Source organism: Pleurodeles waltl, chromosome 6 (genome assembly GCF_031143425.1).
Source record: "Pleurodeles waltl isolate 20211129_DDA chromosome 6, aPleWal1.hap1.20221129, whole genome shotgun sequence".
Taxonomy (NCBI): Eukaryota; Metazoa; Chordata; class Amphibia; order Caudata; family Salamandridae; genus Pleurodeles; species Pleurodeles waltl.
The window spans coordinates 1,216,496,645-1,216,520,841 of NC_090445.1; the positions used below are offsets into that span (position 1 = coordinate 1,216,496,645).

Consider the following 24,197-nt stretch of genomic DNA (forward strand, 5'->3'; position numbering starts at 1 on the left):
CCTTAATGTCTCAATTATCAAATCATCCAGCAATAATGCACGACTTATTGAACACCAAAACCTAGGGACTTGTATCATAAAAGAAAGATACAGCTTCACAGCAGAATGGTCTGAGAGGTGTGCCGGAGCATGAGCTACATAAATAGCATTCCCAAGCAGGCTATTTTGTAGTAGAAAAAAGTATATTCTAGACTTGTGCCCATATTTCTTATTATGAAAGGTGAATCTGGATCCTCCCCCCCCCTCCCCCCCCTTCACCTGCCAAACATCCACAAGCCCCAAATCAATCATTGCCTGGTTGACCAATGACCTACTTCTAGGGGAGTTAACCGTCGCCCGGGGGGTGGATTTATCCAGATCCAGATTCAACAATACATTAAAATCCCCTCCTAGCACAACCGGATACTTAGTTTGTAAAAGAAGGTTATAGAGTTCTATAAATGGGGTAGAATCGTCAATATTAGGGCAATATTAACCTGCAATCGTAAGCCACAACCCATAAAAGCACACCTCGACCACCACCCATCTACCCCTTGAATCTACCTGCACATCACCTAACCTTATCCCCATTGCTTTTTTCTTTTTAAAAAGAATAGCAACCCCTTTAACTGAGCATAATTGATTAGTCACTATCCCATGGGAGACCCACTGTGTATTTCTGAGCACATTGTCCCATTCTTCTCGTGAGAGATGTGTCTCCTGTAAAACAATCACATCCTCTTCCGCCTGTCTAAGAAACACCAGAATCTTCCTTCTTCTGCGCTCAACCCGTTGATATTCCATGAAATTATTTTTAAGAGTAAACCCTCCTGCTCACCCATCTTCACGAGAGGCCTCTTGGGCCCTTCCCTTATTCAACTTTAACAGAAACCTCCTGAGGACTTTTATATTTTTATACTTTTTTACCCACATGCTCCCACACCTAAAACAACACACTCCTCACACCAAACAAACCCCCCCCCCCACACCCATAATTCGCCCTCCTTTCTTCCGGCAGGACAACCAAAGTTACCCCGTAGAGCACTCCATACGCTGGAGTATGTCCAATTGTAACATTAGTGTGACGCATTCATCTGTTCTAATAGAGCCCTAACCTCCTCTGGTTCTCTTATATTGTGGGTTTTATTCCGCCACATAATCCGTAGGGCCGCTGGGAACCTCAACTGGACTGTCGCACCCAAAGACTGGAGCTCTTGCATGAGTTTTCCCAGCTCCCACTGTCTATCCAAGGTCACTCTAGAGACATCTGACCGTATTCTAAAGGACCAGTCCCCTTTGACTAAGTTTCCCACCTTCAAAGCCTCGGACAAAATCTTCCCTTTTATTGAATAAGTGGCAAAGTTTATTAGGATTCTTCTGGGGGATTTCCTAGCCGTGTTCTTCTTGAACGGAACTCAATTTTTTCTTTGAATGTCATCCTCCAATTTCAAGTGTGCTAGACCTGGTATCTTTTATCAATGAGACCATGTATCCTTTAAGATCCGCACCTTCCGTTCCCTCCGGGACCCCTAGAAGCCTAATTTTGTTCCTTTTCATATTGTTCTCGAAAAACTCTAATTTATCCTGTAGGCTCTTCTCCCCACGTTTAAGCTGTGAGATAGCCTGAGTGTTAGCCAGCACCTGGCCATCTTGCTCTTCCACGGCCTCCTCCAACCTACCAACCCGGTATGCCAATTGGTTAATCTTGGTCTCCAGGACCATACCAGCTTCTTGTATTTTAGCTTGGTTACTCACAGAAATCTCAACTTTTTCCTGGATCTCCTTTGTAAGGGAAAGCAAAAGGTCCCAAACTGCCACATTGTGAGGCTCTGAAGGAGCTAAGATACTGGGCTCAAAAGGTGGGGCTTGTAGGAGCAAGGAATCCTCCCTACTCTCTGAGAAACCTCTCCTTATTTGAAACGTCTGGGACATCTGAGCATCATGACTCACCAGGGACTCCTGTTCTACTGCCTCCGACCCCCCTAAGGCCAATTGCTGCTCCATAGATAAGGGGGAGATCTCACTCACCTCCTCCACCCCTGGCTGAAAATATTTAGCTATTGATCCTAGAGTAACACTTTTTCCCCCTCCAAAGTCACCGGTACCTTCAGTGTACTTCTCAGACTGTCCCAGACTTCCCTTTATCCGAGATTGGCCCCTCCTTTTTGTTAAGCATATACAGTCCAAAATTGTGATGTTTTCCGACCCCCTAGAGCCGGGCTTACCTTTCCGCGTTGCCCCTAATTTGGTAGCGCCTACCTGGGGGACCTTTCAGATAGTGCTTAACCGGTGACATGAATTCTGCCGACGCACACCCCTCGTGACTTCACTCCACAACCCTGAGGTCGAATAAGACCTCCGTCATGTCTCTCCGCGTGCGCCTTTTACTGCCGCTGCAACGGCACAGGTATAAATGAGGGCCAGGGTTTCCACTGGTTCCTCGCAGCGGCTCGCAGCTCCCGCCGCTGCGCATACAGAAAAAAAAAGAGAAAAAGCAAAACAAGGAGAAACTAAGTCGGGCTCGCGTCGGAGCTACCGGCATCCGACCCCGCTCTGATTCAGCGTCCCCGGCAAGTCCCTCCTCGTCCGTCGGCGTCGCTCAGCACTACAACTCTGTACAGAGCACTCACGGCTCAGTGCTCAACTGGCCACCATGTTCTCCTCAACCACTAAGTAGTATTTGTCAAGAAGTATCTGCCTTCAATAAAGCCATTTTGGTCCTGATCGGACAGCTGACTTATTATTGAATTAGATCTATTTGCCAATAGTTTTGAAATAATTTTATAATTTGAATTTTGCAGACTAAGGGGGTCATTCTGACTCCCGCCGGGCGCGGTCACCGCGCGCCCGGTGGGAGCCGCCAAAATACCGTACCGCGGTCGGAAGACCGCGGTGGGTATTTTGAGGTTTCCCCTGGGCTGGCGGGCGGCCTCCAAAAGGCCGCCCGCCAGCCCAGGGGAAACCGTCCTTCCCACGATGAAGCCGGCTCGTAATCGAGCCGGCGGAGTGGGAAGGTGCGACGGGTGCTGTTGCACCCGTCGCGTATTTCACTGTCTGCCAAGCAGACAGTGAAATACTCGTAGGGGCCCTCTTACGGGGGCCCCTGCAGTGCCCATGCCAGTGGCATGGGCACTGCAGGGGCCCCCAGGGGCCCCACGACCCCCCCTACCGCCATCCGGTTCCCGGCGGGCGGACCGCCGGGAACTGGATGGCGGAAGGGGGGATCGGAATCCCCTCGGCGGCGCAGCTAGCTGCGCCGCCTTGGAGGATTCAAACGGGCGGCGGCACACTGGCGGGAGACCGCCAGTGTTGCCGGTCTGACCGCGGCTTTACCGCCGCGGTCAGAATGCCCTGCGGGGCACCGCCGACCCTGTGGGGTCAGAATCACCCCCTAAGTGATCTACACGAATTCAGATCTTCCAGATTCTTATTTCTTTTAAAGAAACAAACTGGTACAGCTGTCTTAGAAGATTCTGGGACATTTCCCCCCTTTTAAATATGATTTGCAAGTTGAACAACCAACAAGTTTAAGATTTTGGCAAACCTTATGAAAGTGTCAGCAGGACACCCATCTGCTTCACACGCCTTGACATTAAATAAAATTCAATCACATCTGCAACTTCTTTAGGCGTGATCATGTTTAATAACAGTTCCCTAGCCTGTCTACCTAATACAGGTAACAACAGTTTTTCCAAAAATGCATGTAATCTACTGTGGTCAGTGGATTGCCTTTGACTATGTAAGCGGCTATAATGTTGAAACACTCCATTTGAATATTTTTGCTATCCGCTAGCTTGATATTAGTTTTTGGATCTGCATCTAAAAGTGATTTAATTGTATTTTTCACAACTTTTTCCCATGCCTGCCAGACTAAAAAACTACCTTCATACTCACTCTCTCCATAAACCAACTGCGTGAAGGCTCTATTACTTTGAGTAACCTTTCTATAATAATTATAATGTATTTCTTTATTAGCCTTTTCCAAGCATTGGCGATTCAGTGTATTTTTTAAATTATTATACCACTCTTGGGCTTGTTGTGTTAGCCACTTTCTTTCCTGCTTTACGCTGTGCTTCCTTGCAATATCGTAAGATTTGATGTTGGCTCATTGTTGCCTTAAACACGTCGCACACCATATCTAGCTTTGCTCAATGCATATTTAACCAGAAATAATGATTTATTTATTTTTCCATTTCAGTACCCCAGGTCTCTTCCGCTATGTATGATCCATTTAGAGCCCATCTGTGAGAGGGGGCAGTTGATGAATATTTGCAATGTATATTTCAAGCAGAGAATGTTCAGCTAACCTGTTTGAATGGTAGCTATATTTTTTGTAATGCTAGCTGGGGCTAGAAAGAAATGCAATCTCGCTGCAGACGTAAATATGGGCAAGAAACATGGGCATTCTTGATGGAGTTTTCTGTTCAAGGATTGACCAAATTCAAGCTCTGCTTATATTACGCCAAACTCTTTGCAGTTTTATGCTTATTTTGTCTGCAGATTATTGCCAAAGAGTCTAACCTAGGATCCTTAAGGAAATTGAAATTTCCTCCTAATATTACTAATCCGGGATATATCATAAGAGAATTAAAGATCTCAGCTAGTGGTTCTGGATTAAATTCTATAGGTTCTTAAACTGTAGTGAATGTGAGTCATGATCCAGCTATTACACCATGCACCCAGGCTGATCTACCATTTTTATCCATCCGGAAGGTTAAAGTCTCCATCTGAATTTTCTTATTAATGAAAATGGCCACCCATCTATGAGCTGCCTGAGAGCAGGAAACTACTTTGAACCCAGACCAGGCGGAAAAAGTTGCTGAATTTAAAATATTCATGTGAGTATTATATTGGGTGAATATCCCAGTAGCCACTTTTCTACGACTTGCCTTAGACACTTGTCATTTCGACCATTGGCATTAAATGAGAGAACCTTCAAATCATCTTTCCTTGATGACATCTTATTGTTTCTAAAAACTTAGCTAAAGTAGTATAACTACAGTCCTTATTTCTCTTGATATAGTAGCTGTCCATAGAACCCTATATCTCCTGTTGGTTTTATCTGCATCTATCCATCTTGTGATTCCATCTTCCTCATGTCGCTTCAGATTTCCAGCTAATAGAGTGCAATCTTGCTTTATAAATATAGAATCGTATACAGCATTTCAAAATAAAGTACAACATGCTTAAAGCACATGCTTGTTAAAATATGCAAAGTGCTTAAATGCATAAGTGCCTAAGTGCTTTTAACAGATTTTCCTTTTTAAAGTGCATAAGTGCTCAAATGTAAAAGTGCTTAAGTGCATAAGTGCCTTTACACAAGTGCTGAAATGTAAACGTGCTTAAGTGCATATGTGCCTTCACATAGTTTGCTCTTTAAGTAGTACATCTCTCTTTTATTAGTGATTTCTCCTTTTTTTACCTCTGCTGTTTCCTCACCACCATACGTACTCAATCCTCCCCAACCTTGCTGTCCAGTCACCCGTCCCATCCAGTCTACTTTCCCCTTCTCTACCCATTGAATTCCTTGTAGGATGATGCCTGTCTTCTCTTCCAGGGGGTAGGGGACATTATCAACCTTTTCGGGTGCCATGGAACTGCACACAGGGCTTCGCCCAGAGGAAGAAGACTGTGCTTCTCCATTTTCACTATTATTCTAATTAAGTAGTCTTAGCTGTCTTTTGAGCTATATACTCATTTAAAAACACAAGGGCCTGTTCTACAGAAGTGAAACCCTGAAAGCAACCCTTATACAACAATTTCAACTTAGATTGTTGCACTAATGAAGCTTGTGCACCTAGAGCTTTGAAAGTATCCAATAAATTCAGAACGTCTCTACATCTCTTTGTCGCTTCCACTGTCATATTTGGGTAGACCTGAAAGCTAAAATCTTCCAAACAACTTCTGTTGTCTTGCTTTTGCAAGATTTGTTCTTTTTTCTGGTTGTCAGAAAAGTTCACCTGAAATGTTCCAGGATATTTCACATGTGTAATTAGTTTGCCCAGGGACTCTGTGAGCTCTCATAATTGTCTAGTCCGCTGTACTGTCTGGCAGAATATACTTCTGAATTAATTGCTCAATAAATGGAATCATCTCTCCCAAGCCTTCAGTATTTTTGGGAATTCCATTAACCTTTAAATGGTTGCATTTTTAATAGTTCTCCATTTCATCATGTTTATTTTTTAAAGCAGTAATTGATTTTTCAAAACATAATTTGTTCTGTATTTGTCCAGCTGGTCTTCCAGTTTTTAAAGTCTCTGTTCGACTTCCTCAAGGCAGTCAGTGATAAGAGAAAGTTTATTATCAATTCCCAATGGCTGATTCTGCAACTTCAGACTTTTCAGTTTTTGAGAGGACTTGAGTTCTCTTTGTCTTTCAGATTTGTCTCCAGTAGTTGCATAAAAGTTTGGGGAGCAACAAGTGAGTCTTTACAAAAAGGTGCACAATTCTGGAGAGGAATGGTTTCTTGCCTTGCCCCAATGTCCATTGGTCTAGACAGGGCCTCCTGACTAGGCTTATGTCCTATCTGTCAGGGGGGTGGATTGCTTGCTAAATTATGGCCTTTGAATGAAGTCAAAATACTGAGAGAAGGGGCATTATCCCCATTTATATCTTTGTCTGTTTCCTTGGTTGCAAGATTGCAGTTTTCGTAAAAAGCAGATATGACTTATCTCTCACTAAGGCCTTCCAGCATCTGTCCTGTGTCCCCTAGCCTAATACTTATCTGGAAGCCTTATTGCCCTGCTTGTCACCCCCTCAGTTCTCCTTGGAGCTAGCTGCAAATTATCCAATGTGGTGGGAGTTGAAATTTAATTTGAAATAAATTCTGCAGTATCACTAGCTCTAGGCAGTTGTTCCAGAATCAGCGTTCCTTCATAATGCTTGAGAAACTGTTTAGATATTTTTTTAGAGGCCATGGTTCGGGATAAACCACTTGTGTCTGCCTCAACTCTTCCAGGAAGAGCGGATACGTTTTTTGCTGTCCATGTTTATACAGTACTGTTTATTTTTATGAGGGGAATTTCAAGTATGTTTTCATTGCTCTTTGTTTATTTTTTTTAAAAAGAGCTAAACAGCACATTTGAAACTCAACAATCAGCACCCCCCCCTACTGTAGGATTAAGCTCCTCCCAGTAAAGTTAGCAAGATCCCAGCAGTCATAAAAGAGGAGCAAAGTTAATCTGACCTCATTATCGTTGCTCCGGACTTCACTCCTGTTCCCCCCACCTTGGGCCATTAATTCAATTTCTCTCCTTCCCAGTCCCAGCATTACATTGCCACCTTGCTGATTCTGTTGAATCTGGGTTCTGAATTGGGTTCATACTCTTCATTTGTCCGCTTCTGCTGTGGTGCTCGGCATCCTGCTTTCACCGCCATGACGAGAGATGCTGAATCAGAGTGTTTCCTCCCTAACAACTCAGTGAAACTGAGGAGCCCTGCCCTCTCATCTCAACAGTGGCTGTGAGGTGCAGGCACCTCCATCCCGTTCACCACCATGACAGAATCCAATATTTTTGCTCTGCTGTCAAACTGTACAGTCTATGTGCTGGGCTGAGCTCTTGGAAGTCATTAAACAGAAATTGATGAGTAAACACTACTCCCCTTAAGTTGGGGTGTTGTGCGCCCCTCATACTCCAGGGCTCCAATGTAGCTGCTTCATTAATGATTGCTGTGGCCCTGAGTAGCAGTCTGTCTCGTGTGCCTCTTTCACGCTTTCTCTACCATGTCTGGCTATCACTCCAATTTTGACACACACTCTATCCCTTTCAGAAGAAAATATCTGCCACATGTTGTCCCCTCTGCAGCTACAGTTCCCCCCACTCTTAACACCAGTAAGGAATATGAGCTCTGCTGCCTTTTTTGTTATGGAAGATGGATATAATTTTGATGCAGTGGGCCACTCACACTCTTGAGCTCTAGTGCCCCTACACCTGCTTTGCTAATAATGTCTCCCCTGCTTTTTGTTAAAAAAACATGTGCCCTAGCTTTCTCCATACCCCTCCTTTCTATTTCCCTTAGGCCCAAAGTAAGGTTTCTCCGCTGCATCAATATTCCCCTTGCATGAGCCAGTGCTCTAAGACCTACAGCAACAGAGGCACTGCAAGGCTGCACAGGGCATTACTGCAAGCAAGGATCAATAGAAAAAAAGACGTAATTTGGATTTAGTTGACCCTGTCCTCCTCTGGGCTCTGGTGGCACTACACCTGCAGCACCAACTATACCTAAAAACTACCTCCTCCACCCATTCTAGGAGGCCATCATACCTAGGCCTACGATCCAAAGCAGGATGTCTGCCCTATTGTTTTAAACAAAATGGGGCGGTAGCCCCACAACTCGCTCTTCTTTTAATTGTGCCCTGCACAGCAAGGGTGACCTGGACCTTAATGGTAGCAATGACAATCTGCATGTAAACAGAGGTGGAAGCAGGTGGAATCTATGGGGATCCATGTGCCCGTGTGTTTTTTAAGTTTGCAAAAACAGTTTGCATAAATGTTGTTAAAAAATAACCACACGTCCCTGAACAGTTAATGCAGGCCTTGAGGAGCCTCATGCTGAAAGAGAATAGCGGGGGGCAGGTCTCCTGTGCTGTGCTGTGAAGCCTGGGGACGGACAGAAAGCTAAAGAAGAAACAGACCTTCTCACCAGAGTGCCAGCTAGCTGAAAGAAACGTAAATGTGTGAAATTGGTTTATCAGCAAGTTTAATGACTGCTTTGGAGCCAGTATTGGCTTTAAATGATGGAGTTGCTTGAAGCTCCGTGGTGACAAACATGTATTCTTCCTGATAGATAATGGAAGAGTGCTATCAGCTGAGTTATGCGATGTGTTCTTTTAATGGACTCTTATGAAAATGTTAGTACTAGGTACAGTCTTATTTTGTACACAGTTTGAATACGTATTACTAAAATATATACTTTGAAAGCACTTGTTTTATCTGTAACACTAAGGCCCAGATTAATTAAGAAATCATGCAACGCAGCACAGCAAGTGAACGGTACATTGCATGAACGGTAGTAAGTAGAACTGTGTTGTATCTGGTAGGATATGACGCTGTTCTGCTCTCTACTTGCGCTGTCACACTTTGAGCTGCCATGCGTCAAGTAGGCACTGTTGTGCCATAGTGCAGGGCTGTCTGCATTATGTCCAGCATCGTTTTTTACCGGAAGGCTCTTTTTGTACAAAAGCTATGCTTTTAGGCATTCATCTCTTTCTGTGTGTGCTGTAGAATTCAGCACACATGCAGAGAGGGTAAAACGAGGAGAAATGAAAACATTTCTCCTCACTACACCTGCCTTAAAGAGACTCTTGATTTTGAAGCAAATCTCCATCCACAATTCTTTGTGAACAGATACTTGCATCAAAATCCATGGTGGTTGCATGGGAACGCTCTTGCACTACCCATGGAATGCCCTCAATATGCACAGTAATAAAAGGTAGCATGTTGCAAAACTTTGTGTTACTTTGGGAAGCTATCTAATGCAAACCTTGACTTGAGTTGGATAATAAATGCCAGCATAACACTTTCCATCATTTTTCGTTTCAAAGGTAGCTCAAACCTGTTGCAAAGCTTTAGTAAATCTGGGCCCTGAGCAGAGCTTAGTATCCTTGCATTACATTTCGATACCATCTAGTGCAAATCGTGAGTTGCGCTGGATTGTAAATACCAAAACACTTTTCGTCTCTTTTGGTGTAAAAAAACAGACACCAACCTCAAGTCTTTGTAATTCTGCGCCTAAATAATTTTCCTTCAGTCTGTCCTTAGCTGTGTGTAATGATATTTTAAACTAATGACACATTCACCGTGCTTTCTGCAGGGATCTTGTAGCACTATAAAAGCAAGTCACTATTTCCACTGCATGAGGCAGGATTCAATTATGTGACTCTCTAGTCACGCACATAGACATCTGCAGTGGTTGTATTACCCAACTGAGATTTCGTCCTGTAAGAGTGTCTTTTCTGCTGATTAATTTGCATTTATTTTTAATTTAAAGTGTGAGTGTTATTTTATATGTGGTTAACGGTAAGCAAATAAAAACATCAAAACAGTTATAGAATATTTTGATATTTTGTTCATTTTATGCAGGCAATTAACACCCCACCCACACTGACTGGCCGCCCTCTCCATGGCACTTGGGATCACAGTTCCCATGCTTTTTTATGTTCTTTGGCTGCATGTAAATGAACACAGACTGGGAACGAGACAAATAAACAAGATCCTACTTCCAGGCTAACTTCAGGTACAATACTATACCGAGACATTTGCGCCCCCTGGTAATGCAGCCCTCAAACCCCCTCCAAGCATCTGTTTGTTCTTGCGACTATTTAGGATTTGGGAATGATTAGCATGTACATTTACAAAATTTATTTTTAGTGACTGATATACACATACCGTTGTTTTTTTTTAAAAAGTTCGGTGTGCTGTGCTATTGTTCGAATGTCTTTTGATTTCGTACATTACACAGTAATTTGTTTTTTTTTTTGCAACTGCAGATCGGGTTCTGACCGATTCGCAAATCCCAGATCATTTCCATATCAGGCCATACGTTAATCTTTAGTGTATGTTCTAATTCTAGTATCTTATAGTGTATTTCAAATGAGGAAAACTGAATTTTAGTCATCCAAAAGTTATCTTGATACGTATGTTATTTCTGAAGGAATAAAACAAATCAAAACTGCATTGACGTTATCCTTAACTTTTACTTCTGTTAAACCTTATAAAGCAAGAGTCAACAACTTTGTCTGAAGCTGATTTGGTAATTAAAGTTTTTTTCCTCTAAAACAGAAAAAGGAGACTTCATTGCATTGGATCTTGGTGGATCAAATTTTCGGATTTTGCGGGTGAAGGTTTCTCATGAAAAAAAGCAGACAGTACAGATGGAAAGTGAAATTTATGATATACCAGAAGATATCATACATGGTACTGGGACACGGGTAGGTATCTGTCTTTGTGCTCTAGCAAAGTGGGCTCCTCCATGTTATTTTAACTTATGCAGTAGTGTCAATTTTTTGAAGCTGGATAGTTTTTCCGTAGGCAGTTGGTTTTGAAGACTGCAGAAGGTAGAAGCAACCAAATAACCTTGGTGCAGTGGGACTATAGTCCTCAAGCCACATGTCCATGGTGGACAGAATGGCTTATTGCTCAGCCCTGACTTTCCATGCAGATTACAATGGGGGAGAGGTGGTCGCAGTAAAACTGGTGAGTGGTGCTTCTTGCAGTCAGCGTCACCACAAATCCTTGGAGAAAGGTGAGATTTGAGTTGTAGGGGACAACTGATGTCCATAATGCATGCTCTCTTGGATCCCTGGGAGAACATCAAGGGGGTTTACATATCACACGCACACTAGCTCATGTCTGCACATTTCAGTTTCAGCAGCAGTAGTGGATTTGTGGTTTACTTTTGTTTGCCTCAGTATGCCTTGCAAGGAACTCCGGTTTCCAGTCAAAACATGCAAGAAACTCACTCTTGTATAAATTATGGTAGGGGAGCAGTTAGACCTGGTATCCTTGGCATGGTTTTTCCTAACCTTTTTTTCTCTGACTTCCTGTTTTTCTGACTCATTTTTGCTGGCCTGTAGGATTCTGCACACTTTACCACTGCTTCCCACTGCTAAAGTGCAGGTGCTCTGTAGTATAACACTTGTTCACATTCTCATATCCACAGTTGGCATATCTTTAATTTACTTGTGAGCCCCTAGTAAAGTGCACCGTATGTGCCCTAGGCCTGTAAATTAAATGCTACTGATGAAACTGTGAGCCCACTACAGTAGCCCTTCCAGCATGTCTCAGGCCTGCCACTGCAGAGCCTGTGTGGGCAGTTTTAAACTGCCATTTCGACCTGGCAAGTATACCGACTTGCCAAGCTCAAGCCTTCATTTTATCACATATAAGTCACTCCTAAGGTATGCCCTGATTAGCCCCCAAGGGCAAGGTGCACTGTATTTATAAAGTTGGACATGTATTTTTAAGTTTAAAATGTCCAGCTACTGAAGTATCTCTCCCATAGGTTAACATGGGGATTGCCTTAAAGCATGCTTTAAGTGTAATTTCCTACTGGGAGCATTGGGGAATTTGGTGTCTCTGAACTCACAATTTAAAAACACATCTTTTAGTAAAGTTGGTTTTTAACTTGCAGGTCTGAAAATGCCACTTTAAGAAAGTTGGCATTTATTTACTTTAACCATACTGTACCTCTGCCTGTCTCTGAATACACATCCGGCATAGATGAAAATTGGACTTTGTGCTTTCCCTCTGGACAGTCACACACAAAGGGAGCTTGGGTGTGACATTTGCATCCTGATGGCCCCTCACCAGGCCGATGGGTCTTCCTGGGCTTAATGGGAGAGATGAGCTGACACCTACACCTTAATAGGGCTGTGCCTATCCTCACACAAAGGGCTGTACACACTGTAGAATATCCGGAGCCAGGGAAGAAAGGGCCATGACACATACATGTGAACATACCCATCACATTTGCGATGTCAACTACAACAAACAAAAAATTCATCAAAGGAATGCTTGAATTAATCTCAGCCATTGGTGAACACCTGGGCCATATTGGGGAGCACTCTTTTTTTCACCTGTTATGCCACTCTAGAAAGAGGCTAGTCAAATACAAATGCATCTTGGTCCTGCTCCAATAGGGACAGCCCATCTTGCACTGCTAGGCCCAGGAGGGCACAGAGTTCAGAGAGCACATGGTGCAAGTAGAGAGCGCATGGTGCATAGGAAAGTGCAAGGTGCAAATGTGCAGCATGGTGCAAAAGATAAAAATAGGTAAGGGTGAAGGTTGCAAAGAAATGAGCAGGAGGTGCAAAGTGAAGGAGTGGGTGTACAGGAGTTATGAGTGGGTCACACACTGGAAAGCAGGAGGGCCGGGTGGGAGTGGGAGCATAGGGTAGCAAGCATATGATAAAGGGCTGCCTATTGTGTGAACGTGGAGCATAGCATGCCATTTGGAAATGCAAGGATCAAGGGGAGTGTTAGATGGAGGGAGAAATAAAAGGTGCAATAGAGCCACCTAGAATTCAAAGAGGAGTTGCAAGGTGAACCAATGTTATGCTGCATGCAAGGCCGTACAGTGTCCGCTGTAGAAACATAGGGTGCAAGGGAAAAGAACAGACCAGGCAAGTGCATGATTTCTCAAAATATGTAAAGAACAGTTACATGGGCATCAGCAGTGCAGGCTGTATACAAATGCCCATGTAGGCAGATACACACACACACATCAGGTACAATGGCATCAACCATGTAAGTTTGCCACTCACACACCAAATAACTATGTCACCATTATTCACCCAAATACAACATTACAGTAAAGCATCTTTCCCTTACACAGAACACATACAGCATGTGCAGTAGTAGTGCAAGTTTCCCTCACTTGCAGAGCTATCACAGCAAAGGCAACAACAGTGCTAAGGTGGAGTTCCTCTTGGTTGGTGGGTCTCATCTCATGTTGACCTCACTACTGGAGGGCCCGGTCACAAGTGTGTGTATGAGATGAAGGGCTGTAAGAGTGTGAAGAGTGTGAGAGGGACTGGCCCTCCAGGTGCTGCCAGCGTTGGCCTGAGAATAGCACACTGAAATGGCGCTTTGTGGCAACACAGTATCTAGGATTAAGCCGTTGAGCTTGGGAGCAGTTGCACTGTAGGGAAAGAGAGGCCACAAGAGGCAACAGGCTTATTTTGAAGGTACAATTTGGGTGGGTCTAAGCTGATGCCACAGAAGGTGATGAATTTGGAGTCTAGTCATGGTGAACCCATCACAGCAATTACTCTGCTCCCAGCACGGATCCACTTGATGCAGTGCACTGTCCTCTTTCGGTTGTCTGAGTCGAGGTAAAAGCTCACTGATATGAACAAGTACAGACAGGCAGAAACTCTGTGCTTAGGCAAGTGTAGCTCTCTGACTTATAGAAGGCTGGATGTACAGCAGCAAATACTGTGCAATCTGGGAAGCAATAGTCATATACACTATAGGGCTGATTCAAAGCGGGATTTTCTTTTTGGAGATAAAAAAAACACAATGAACTCCTCATGATGGGAGCATTCCCCCATGGCATGAGGGTAATTTAAAACTTATCACTGCCCGTTCCTGCCGTAGTGATGGGCAGTGACAAATGGCCATGTGTCCACCCTCTCAAAGTATGACCTTTTCTCCATAGGGTTATCGGAGGTGTATGTAGGCTGCAGAGATGGCATAGTCTCTGCAGTCTGCACACTGACAGTCTTCCCAACTCTAATTAAAGGGGGTAAAACGTCAGGTTGGTGGAAATGGGAGTTAGTCACTGTTACAATAAAATACCCTTTCTAACATCTAATTCAGACCCTCTGTATCAAACATCACACTGTAACATGCATCCAGCATGATTTCACATCAGTAACAGACTGCTATATAGTGAGAAAGGCGACTTTATTATGAACAAGTCTTCAGTTCAAAACATTGTTGCACACAGCAGATAAAAGCCCAAGCCTCACCAGTACACAGTGAAAAACAGAGAAAACCTGGCCTCCTCCATCCCCTAAATGCCCCCCAGAAGATACAAATCCATCCCTAACAAATCACTCACACGCCACACTTGCATTTTCCCTCGCCCATCTCACAACAAGTTCTATCATAGCCACATCACCAAAGCACGTCACCAGACTTTCACATTTCTCACCAGCTTAATCTACTGTCCCCAACTACCACCCCCTCCCCAGGCCATGCTCTGTGCCTCCCAACCATCAGAGGGATGGATATGGCTGCTTGTGACTCACTATCCCTCATTTTACCTACTGCCAACAAGGAAAACACTGCTAATGTATTATCCTGCTCTCCCTCTCTGTGTCCTATAATCACACGAAATATCCCATAGTGTGTTCAGCACTCAATCTTCTCTCCCTCACAAATGAACTCCTGCAACTCCAGCACATTGTGTTAATTGCCAAACAAAGATAAATGCACTGCATCTGCATAATAAACTGAGACATCCCGTTCTTTAAAATGGTCGTGAGACAGCACCTTTGTACCTGAAGTAAAAAAAAACAAAAAACTAATTGTTCAGCTTATGTCGTGCGTTATCCACACCAGTGTGTTTTAATCCAACCCGCCATGTCCTCCTACACACTGATTTGGGCCAAACTATACATGTTACAGTCCAGGTATTCTTTATCCTTCCCAAGTCATCTTCCATTACCCATTTAGTAATGATAGACCCAGTAGTTGGACCATGTCATTCTTTCCTAAATTAATTGCAAGGCGGTCCGGACAGCCCCTTCCATGAAACAACTCAGTTAATATGGGCAACCGTTACCCTCCCCATATCATCCCTCTCTCAGTCCACCAGTAAATCTCTTATCTGTTGCTCAGAGGTCCTAAAGAGCGACCACATAGATGGTTGTCAGCGAATTATGCAGTCCACCAGACCAAAGAGTGTTCATTAATCCAAGTCAGTATTTTTTCTGAAGCCTGGCCGTAAACGCACCTTGAAACAAACCTCAGTTGTGCACCCAATTCACTGCTCCCATATTGCTCACAAACCTCGAGTGCCACCTCCCAATCCTCCTGATGTCATTATTCTGAAATCCTAAACTTGCTGCCTCTAAAGCAGCTCTAATCCTAAATATACCTGTGCTTACATTTTTGGCAGCCAAACTTAAATAAGACATGGGCTCTTGTAAAACTCCCAAACTATTAGCCACTGTAACCTTTGTGCTATCAACTTAGCAAAATATTTCTTCCTCAGTATGAGACTTCGGATTTTAGTAACCTTGCCACGAAGCCAAAAGACATGCTTCATCAGTCTCAAAACTACTTATCTCCCCAGTCCCTTTAACCCCATATCTTTAATACTGTTTCATCCAAAACCACCTCATGATGTTTCAATCCTGAGCTATCCTTAAACCCCAGCAACTCGACACTCAAAGCCCAAAACAACATCCAGACCATGCGAAGACTGAAAACATTTGCCTCACAACTGTCACAATAACAAAAAAACAACACTCCCAATATCTGTCCTTACAAATAAACCAATATTGGATACTTACTATTCTCACTTCCTTCATAACCCTTGAACAAACCCATTAGTACTCTTATCACCAATTCCCGTTCTGTTAGGACACATCCCCTAAATAACTCAATATAAAATGACAAACCTGTAATGTCCCAGAAATGGTAACTGCTGTCAAACTCTTGTCAATCAATTGTAACACAAAATGCATACATCCTCTTTACCCTGTCCCAACCTTTCTCCCCATTACCTCTTGTTCTTGTACTGCTCTTCTGAGACACCCCCATGCCTTGATATTGGACCGTCTAGGACTACTGGATATAGAATTCTTAGCCAAACTTGAGACACTCATTTCCCCAGGATCCGAATGCCTGGCAGCAACTCTGTCTTCCTCTCCTGCGCTCCCGGGGTTGACTGCTGGTACTGCTGCTACTGCGAACAGGATTAAGCGTTAGGTATGTTATTGCTCACTCAATGGACATTTTGCCTTAAAAACAATATTGCTATGTAGAAAACCCCACATAGGCCTCCTCAAAGGCTTCAAACCCTTAAAACTCTTGAATTCTGCTTGTTCACCAACTACTCCAATGTCATATTGCCCACATTAAACAAGACTTATCTGTTTGCCAGTTCTATTCTTAAACCTACCAATGCTACCAGCAAAGAAAAGAGTTCAGGAAATGCATTTCTTCTGTCCTGACTCAACCAGTTTGCAGGCTACTGCTTCTTGCTTCATCTTAAGTCTCATAAAAGGCCAACACCCGCTGTACCTGTCACATGTGAGAAAATATCTGAACATTCTAATCCATTTTACCCTCCAAAAAATGCGCTCACACCGTTGAAGCTCTCAAGAAAATGCTACCATACTTAGAAATCCCCCCGTAAGGCCAACATAACCTTCAGTCCTTGGTGCAGTACCAAACCCATCCTCTTACAGAAAGTCCTGCCAGCTCTTACCCCTCTGCTAATTAAATTAAGATGGACAAAAAGACGTTAAACATTACGCACGTCTAGCTCCTCCAGTGAAGAGAAACAAACCCTCTCAGTTTCTTAACTGGTAACCTAGCCTTCATTTTCAGTGTATCCAACTCAGTGCCCAAGAAAATCAACACTGTGTTAGAGACTACAGTTTCTTCTGGGGTTAGTGGCAACATAAAGGCCCTCATCCTGACCTTGGCGGGCGGCGGAGGCCGCCCGCCAAAGTCCCGCCGTCAGGTTACCGTTCCGCGGTCGAAAGACCGCGGCGGTAATTCTGACATTCCCGCTGGGCTGGCGGGCGGCCGCCTTCAGGCCGCCCGCCAGCCCAGCGGGAAAGAGGCTTCCACGATGAAGCCGGCTCGGAATCGAGCCGGCGGAGTGGAAGCTGTGCGACGGGTGCAGTTGCACCCGTCGCGTATTTCACTGTCTGCGCAGCAGACAGTGAAATACATTTAGGGGCCCTCTTACGGGGGCCCCTGCAGTGCCCATGCCAGTGGCATGGGCACTGCAGGGGCCCCCAGGGGCCCCGTGACCCCCCCTACCGCCATCCGGTTCCCGGCGGGCGGACCGCCGGGAACTGGATGGCGGTAGGGGGGGTCGGAATCCCCTCGGCGGCGCAGCAAGCTGCGCCGCCTTGGAGGATTCCAAGGGGCAGCGGAAAACCGGCGGGAGACCGCCGGTTTTCCTGCACTGACCGCGGCCAAAGCGCTGCGGTCAGAATGCCCTGCGGGGCACCGCCGGTCTGTCGGCGGTGCTCCCGCCGACCCTGGCCCCGGCGGTCTAAGACCGCCGGGGTTAGAATCACCCCCAAAGTCTTCTGCTAATTCTTGTAAAACATTCAACATCCAGGCATCCTTCAAACTACCCTCACCAGCTGATAATGTGAAACTAGCTTATCTCCTGCCTTCTTTATCCCCAAACATTGTAAAAAAAAAAAAAAGTGAAAAAGAGCTTGAGAAATTGCGCAACCACTTGCCAATACTCTGGCCACATTTATCACCTCTTCAGATTGCATTCTTTAGCTGATTTCATATTATCAACCCAGTGTTGTTGCCTGGGATCCTGATAACCACGTCTAAAACCAAACGTAAAAAGGTTTGTCTGCAGTTTGATAGCGGCATCTCTGTCTGGATAATACACCTGTAACCATCACTTTCTTTTCCAATCTAACTGGGGTAGTCCCCTTTCTGTGGCAGTTGACCCTGCTGTCCTCTGCCCCTAAAATACCTTTATTTTTCACCTGGTGGCATATCCAGAACATTGTGTAAGTGTGTGCCTGCCCCCGGAATCCAAAGATTCATGCTTGTAAAGGCATAATTGTTAGACACAAGACCCCCTGTTGAATCCCCATCACACTCCCCACTGGAGACATAGGTTGCGCTATTCCAAAATTCACAACCCACCCCAGCAAGGCGACCCAGAAAGGGCCAAAAATGCAGCAGCAAACCACTTCCCGTATGGGGAGATGGCGCAAGGCATGTGGGCGCCATCTTGTGGGCCATAACTCTGAATCCACCTCCTCTCAAGGTTTCTCTGGATTAATGCTCCCCTGGGAGCTGAACTTCTTATCATAGCTACACCAGGCACTCCCCCAACTAGTATTTAAAATGGCACACTGTTCTCTCTGGATAGTGTCACAAATCCTGCTGGGGTAAATTAAAATGCTTATGTCCAATTGTCAGTGTTAATCGGCAACCACGAGCATCATGCCAAATCCCACTCTTCTTCTTTAGAACCTTCTTTTCCATAAATATCTCCATTGAACTAGTTTAAAAATATCCACAAATCCCCCCTTCTGAATCTTTTCTTTTGTCTTCCTTATAGAAGATCCCCCAAAGACGTAGATCCAAGTATTGCAGTTTTTTTTATCTTTGCACAGCTTAGTCGACACTTCTTCATCCTTTTTGTCCAAAATGTTTACCTCATCAGCCTTATCCTTCAGCTCCCCTTTTTTGGGCATGCTCATGGGCGTGCTCATTTTACCAGATTCCACCAACCCCAAACTTGCCTCCTTGCCTTTGCCTTCTGTGAATCTTTTTCCTTTAAATCAACACTTACCATAGAATGTCCAATAACACCATCCCCAACACCAACTGACTTCATTTCAATGTCTTTACTCATCCAACATTTTCACATACCTTGCTATAAATGTAATGTCCATCTGTCTCCTGCACCCTGACTTTTTCCTTCTGAAAAACTTATCTTCCCGAAACACTGGCCGAGGTGCCTTGTCTGCTCCTGACTTCTGTAATGCCAAGCCTTTTGCCGTTGATAAACATCTCATCAGCACAACCCACCATATACATCTTGTGAGAAACTGGATTTTTGATTTGGGAGGTATGAGCCCTTCTCAAGCAACAGCCACAATTCTTGTCAGGGCGAACCACAAAAATCCACTAAATTAACCTGTGCTTAAGTCTCTGGTAGCTCTGCATTAAAGGTGTCAAGCTTAAATTAAGCGCAATATGTAAAGTATTTATACAGGACTTATAACACAACACAAGAAACATTCCACTCTAGTTTAGACAAATAGAGTATAATTTAATACATTATTTGACATCAAAACCACAGAAAGCCAAACAGTAGCACCAGAGTTATGAATTTTGAAAGTTTAAAGTAGAAAAATCAAGTTTTTTATCTATATTCGATCCGATTGTATCGTCTGGGTCGATTAAAAGCCCTTTCCGGCGACACAGGCTGATGGATCTGGCTCCATTTTACTTTTTCCCTCTGTGCCACGCCAAGTTCCCAAGTGTGCAACCTCTGCCTCTCTCCCGATTACAAGGAGGAAACCTGTGAGACCTGTTGATCCTTCCGGTCCACAAAAACTCTGCGGGATCGAAGAGCGCATTGGTTAGAAATGACATCCAAGTTGTCGGAACAAAAGCCCAACATTTTTGGAGAGGAGCAAGCGCAGACTGCAGTTTCCATCACAGATTCTGATTCTGACCAAGACTCCGATGTGGACAGCCAGTTGCCAGTGGTGCAGTACGTGAGTACGCCAGCCTCTTACCATCGCCAAAAAAAATACAAAAAGACATCACAAATGGTCTTTGGTCCACCACTGCTTGCCGGCCATGGTAGGACTCGAAAGACACATCTCAATGACCAACCCTCGGGTTCGACCCCGAAAAAGACCAAGATGCAATCGGCGTTGACCGACCAGCGCTCAACACTTTGTTTTGGGATCAGCTCGAAGAGTGAAGGCTTCCACGTTGGAGCTGAAACATCCATCTTTCACCTCAGGGCCGAAACACCCAACATATATTTTGGAGCAGAAAAAGCTACCATCTAGTTTGGAGCCGACATTCCCGGCCCGATTAAAACACTCAAGTGGTCATTCTGACTTTGGCGGTCTTTACCGAAGACCACTGTGTGAGCAGTTGCTGAAAAGACCGTAAATGATGGCTGTCTGAAGACCGCCGCATTACAAGTCACCAACACATCTCTGCCAGAAAGTATACCCCAAAAAACGACACCGTCGGCCAAAACGATGGCGTGAAGGAGGCGGCTGCACCACCAGCACTGCCACGCCAAGATCATCCTGCCCGCCAAATATCAATTCACAAATATGCACCGCGGTCTCAACACAGCGCTATTCCATTGGTGGTCTGAACCGCTGCAGGGAAAAAAGGCACCTCCAACAGAACACTGCACCACATTGGACCATACCTTTACCCCACATCTGGGACACATACAAACACCTGACTACAGCACTACAAAACAAACTCCCACACATACCCAGAACCCTTTGCAACCAGAAACTTTGTCAGAATGAGGCAAGAGCACACTGAAAGAAAGCACTACACCTAGATATCACAGGTACCATCACCCTGAAAACACGCGGATTGGACACTGATAAGTCAACTACATGTCCCGGCCAACATGTCCCTGTGCCCCACATGTACACCCACCACCCCCTCAGACCACCCAACGTGCACAAACCCACCATGGACCCAATACCTACCCTTGCATGCCACAGCCCCCTACTGACACCATTCCCTCACAGGCCCACCTAGTGCATGGATACCCCACAATGCAGCTAGTACTACAACTACCACAAAGCAGCTCTCCTTACCCTTGCATGACTGCTACATCCACTTCACATCTCTGCATGTTAAACCATGTCACTCCCTTTCACCAAAAAGTATTTGGAATGCACATCAGTGCATGCCAGTGACAGTAGTGAGACAAATATTAACTATTCCCAAAAATAGGCCCATTGCAACATTCCACTGATGAAAACACCAGCAGTGGACTAGTAACTGTCAATGCCATTACTGCCCCGCAAATCCAGTCAATGATGGCATACATCCATGTGTGTTACTTCTACAATACCATCATGTGACACAATACCTCTCATTTCACAGGTCTCCTAAGTGCTGCCACACAGCAGAGGATGCCAATGTCAGAAAGCTCAGGCCTGGAAGCAGGTCCAATAGTGGAGGACTCCCCTGGAAGTCTGGATATGGATAACAAACTCAGCCCATCAAGCATGAGTGGTCAGTTCACCACCACCAGCCTCACCCTGCCCACAACTGAAACAACCTCCCCTGTGGCATCCATTGCACCTCAGAGCCCACCTTCCCAAACCTGTGTCCCAAGGTCACATCAATCATCAGTGTGCCACACAGGACAGGGGCAGGAGTCAGTGGTGCAAACTGAAGACAATGATGGTCCTGGTACAGGTGGGAGGGGGCACATTGCACCAGGGGCAAAGGGGGCAAGGGCCAGTGCGAGGGCAGTCGTGGGCCAATGGACGAGGCAGGTACAGGACACACCTGGCCAAGAGGCTATCTCCAGAGTCCTGGGAGCCTACCAGCAATCCCAGGACAAGTTGGGCCAGATACTGACCACCTTGCAGGACACCCAAAGGCTGCAGGGGGAATACCACCAGCAGTGGCAGGCACTCAATGCCACCATGGTCTCCATGCTAGAGGAGTTAAAGGAATTAAACAATATCATGCGGACATCCTCCACTCGCCCCATCCAGTATTCAGTCAACGCCACTGCTCTCAACATCAGCACCTGCTACTGAAATGGAGGGCCAGCAGGTAGACCCACAGGTCACCAGCACCCTTACCCCCTGCAGCTGAGGGACCCCCCGTAAAAGAGGTCACCCATCCAGACATCCTACAGGGCCTGAGGCAAAGACCAATCCCCCTCACCAGGAAACGAGGAAGTGATCCATCTGCTGAACTGTCACCCTTGTGTGCCACTGTTACTCCCTGTTGGCTTTCCAAAACCAAGTTCACATCATTCCGTGGCAAGTGGATACAGGACCTGTAAAACAAAAAGCTGTACCACCCACTCTGATCATCACCTAGACCATTACCCCACTCCTCTTGACTGTGATGTTATACACTAAATAAAGACAAATTATCACAAGTCATAGTGCACGTCTCTTTATTGTTTGTAGTGGCAGTTCTGTATACAAGCAACAAATATATACACATGTCAGCACTACAATAATATTAAAATGACAGATGTAGTGGGACACTCCAGCAGGTGTGTAAGTACATCCATATTGTAGTGACATCCAGTGTCAACGATGCCAATAGGCAATTCATAATCAGCTTGCAGACCGAGATGTGACCTGAAGAGGGAAAATGAAATGGAATTAGGCTCAATGTTGTAAGGCATGTGATTAACAGTCATACATCCACAGCATTTGAACACAAACACAGGATAACTGCCCCAGCAGCCATGATACCACAAATGTAAGGGCCTGCATTGTCACTCACAGACATGTGTAGGACAGGAATGGTGTCACATAGGTATCATCCTCTATTGTTCACCTCCCTGAGTAGTCAGGAAGAGGTACTTGCCACACAGCAGCTGACAATGCAGCATGACATGCCTGTGCAGCAGAACAAGACTGATAAGTCCCCCTAACATTTACTCAAACAGGCAGACTGAGGACTCAAAACCTTTGGTAGAACCATAAGGATGTACATTAATGGCACCAGCATTCCACACATGTCCTTAGCAGCAATGCATTTCCACTACCCCTCTTGGTAAGTCAGCTACCTTTCAGGGTCAGAAACCAAGATGGATGGCTGTTGTTCCCACATTACCTTGATGCAAATTCTGGGTACAGACAAAACATTCCAAATGCAGATGATATACAAATCACACATACCTGTTCATCATTGAAAGTAGTGACGAATCAGAACAGCCCTATTGCCATGTGCCTCATCCTTGTCTGCCTCCTCCTCAGCATCAGAGTCACCGGCCCCAAACGCTGCTCCAGCATCAATGCCCACCTCCTCCAACAGTGGGATGCGCTTCTGAGGGCCGGATTATGGAGCATGCAACAAAGATCTTGCAGACTTTCCCTGGTTGGTATCGTAGGGCACCACCTGTGACATGGAGGCAATGAAATCTAGCTTTTAAGAGACCAAAAGTCCTCTCAATCACTCGCCTCGTCTGGCCATGTGCCTCATTGTACCTGTTCTCCCCTCGTGTAGTTGGATATCTAACAGGTGTGAGGAGCCAGGGCAGGTTGAGGTATCCAGAGTCACCTGTGTGGAAAAGGGAACATGACTATAGGTAACAATGCTAGGCAGAGGGCAGACTGTGTAGGGAAGGGTACAAATGTCTGACATGAAAAGCAGTACACATACCTATGAGCCAGGTCTTTTCTCCCTGTAGCTGTGACATCAATGCAGGGACACTGCTGTACCTCAGGACGTAGGAATCATGTACCGATCAGGGGAATTTTGCGTTTACATGTGTTGTGTATTTGTCTGCAATACACAACACCCCTACTTGGAGCGAATATGTACTCTTCCGGTTTCTGTGGACCTGTTTATTGGCCCTCAGCGGTACCAAGGCGATGAGTCCCATCAATGGCCCCTATTACATGTGGGACATTTGATATATTGTAGAATGCTGCTTTAACAGTGGCCAATTCTGGACATTGTGGGAACCTAATGTGCCTGTTCACATGCTTGAGTAGGGCATCCAGCATATCCTGCAACACCTTACTGAACTGGGGCAGTGACATCCCTGCAGCCAGTCCCACAATAACTTGAAAAGAGCCACTCACCAGAAAATGCAGGACTGACAACACCTGGACTGTTGGAGGGATGGCATGGGGATTTCTCAAAGCCGGCAGGAGATCTGGCTTCAACTGGGCGACCAGTTACCTGATGCACAAATGGTTCAGTCGATAGGTCAGGCTCTTCTGTGGTTTCAGGATCTACGAGTGTCCGTTAAACTGATGCATTCCTTTTCACTCCCTTTTGGAG

At 45.2% G+C, this 24,197-nt stretch overlaps 1 protein-coding gene across 1 annotated transcript in view; it reads left to right on the forward strand.

The window, feature by feature from the left end:
* The window catches only part of HK1 (hexokinase 1), a 1,372,133-nt gene that overhangs the window by 181,293 nt on the left and 1,166,643 nt on the right, over nucleotides 1-24,197 (forward strand). The window contains exon 3 of the mRNA XM_069240524.1: nucleotides 10,761-10,909. Within this exon, the coding sequence (XP_069096625.1) occupies nucleotides 10,761-10,909 (149 nt within the window). The remainder of the gene's footprint in view (nucleotides 1-10,760; nucleotides 10,910-24,197) is intronic.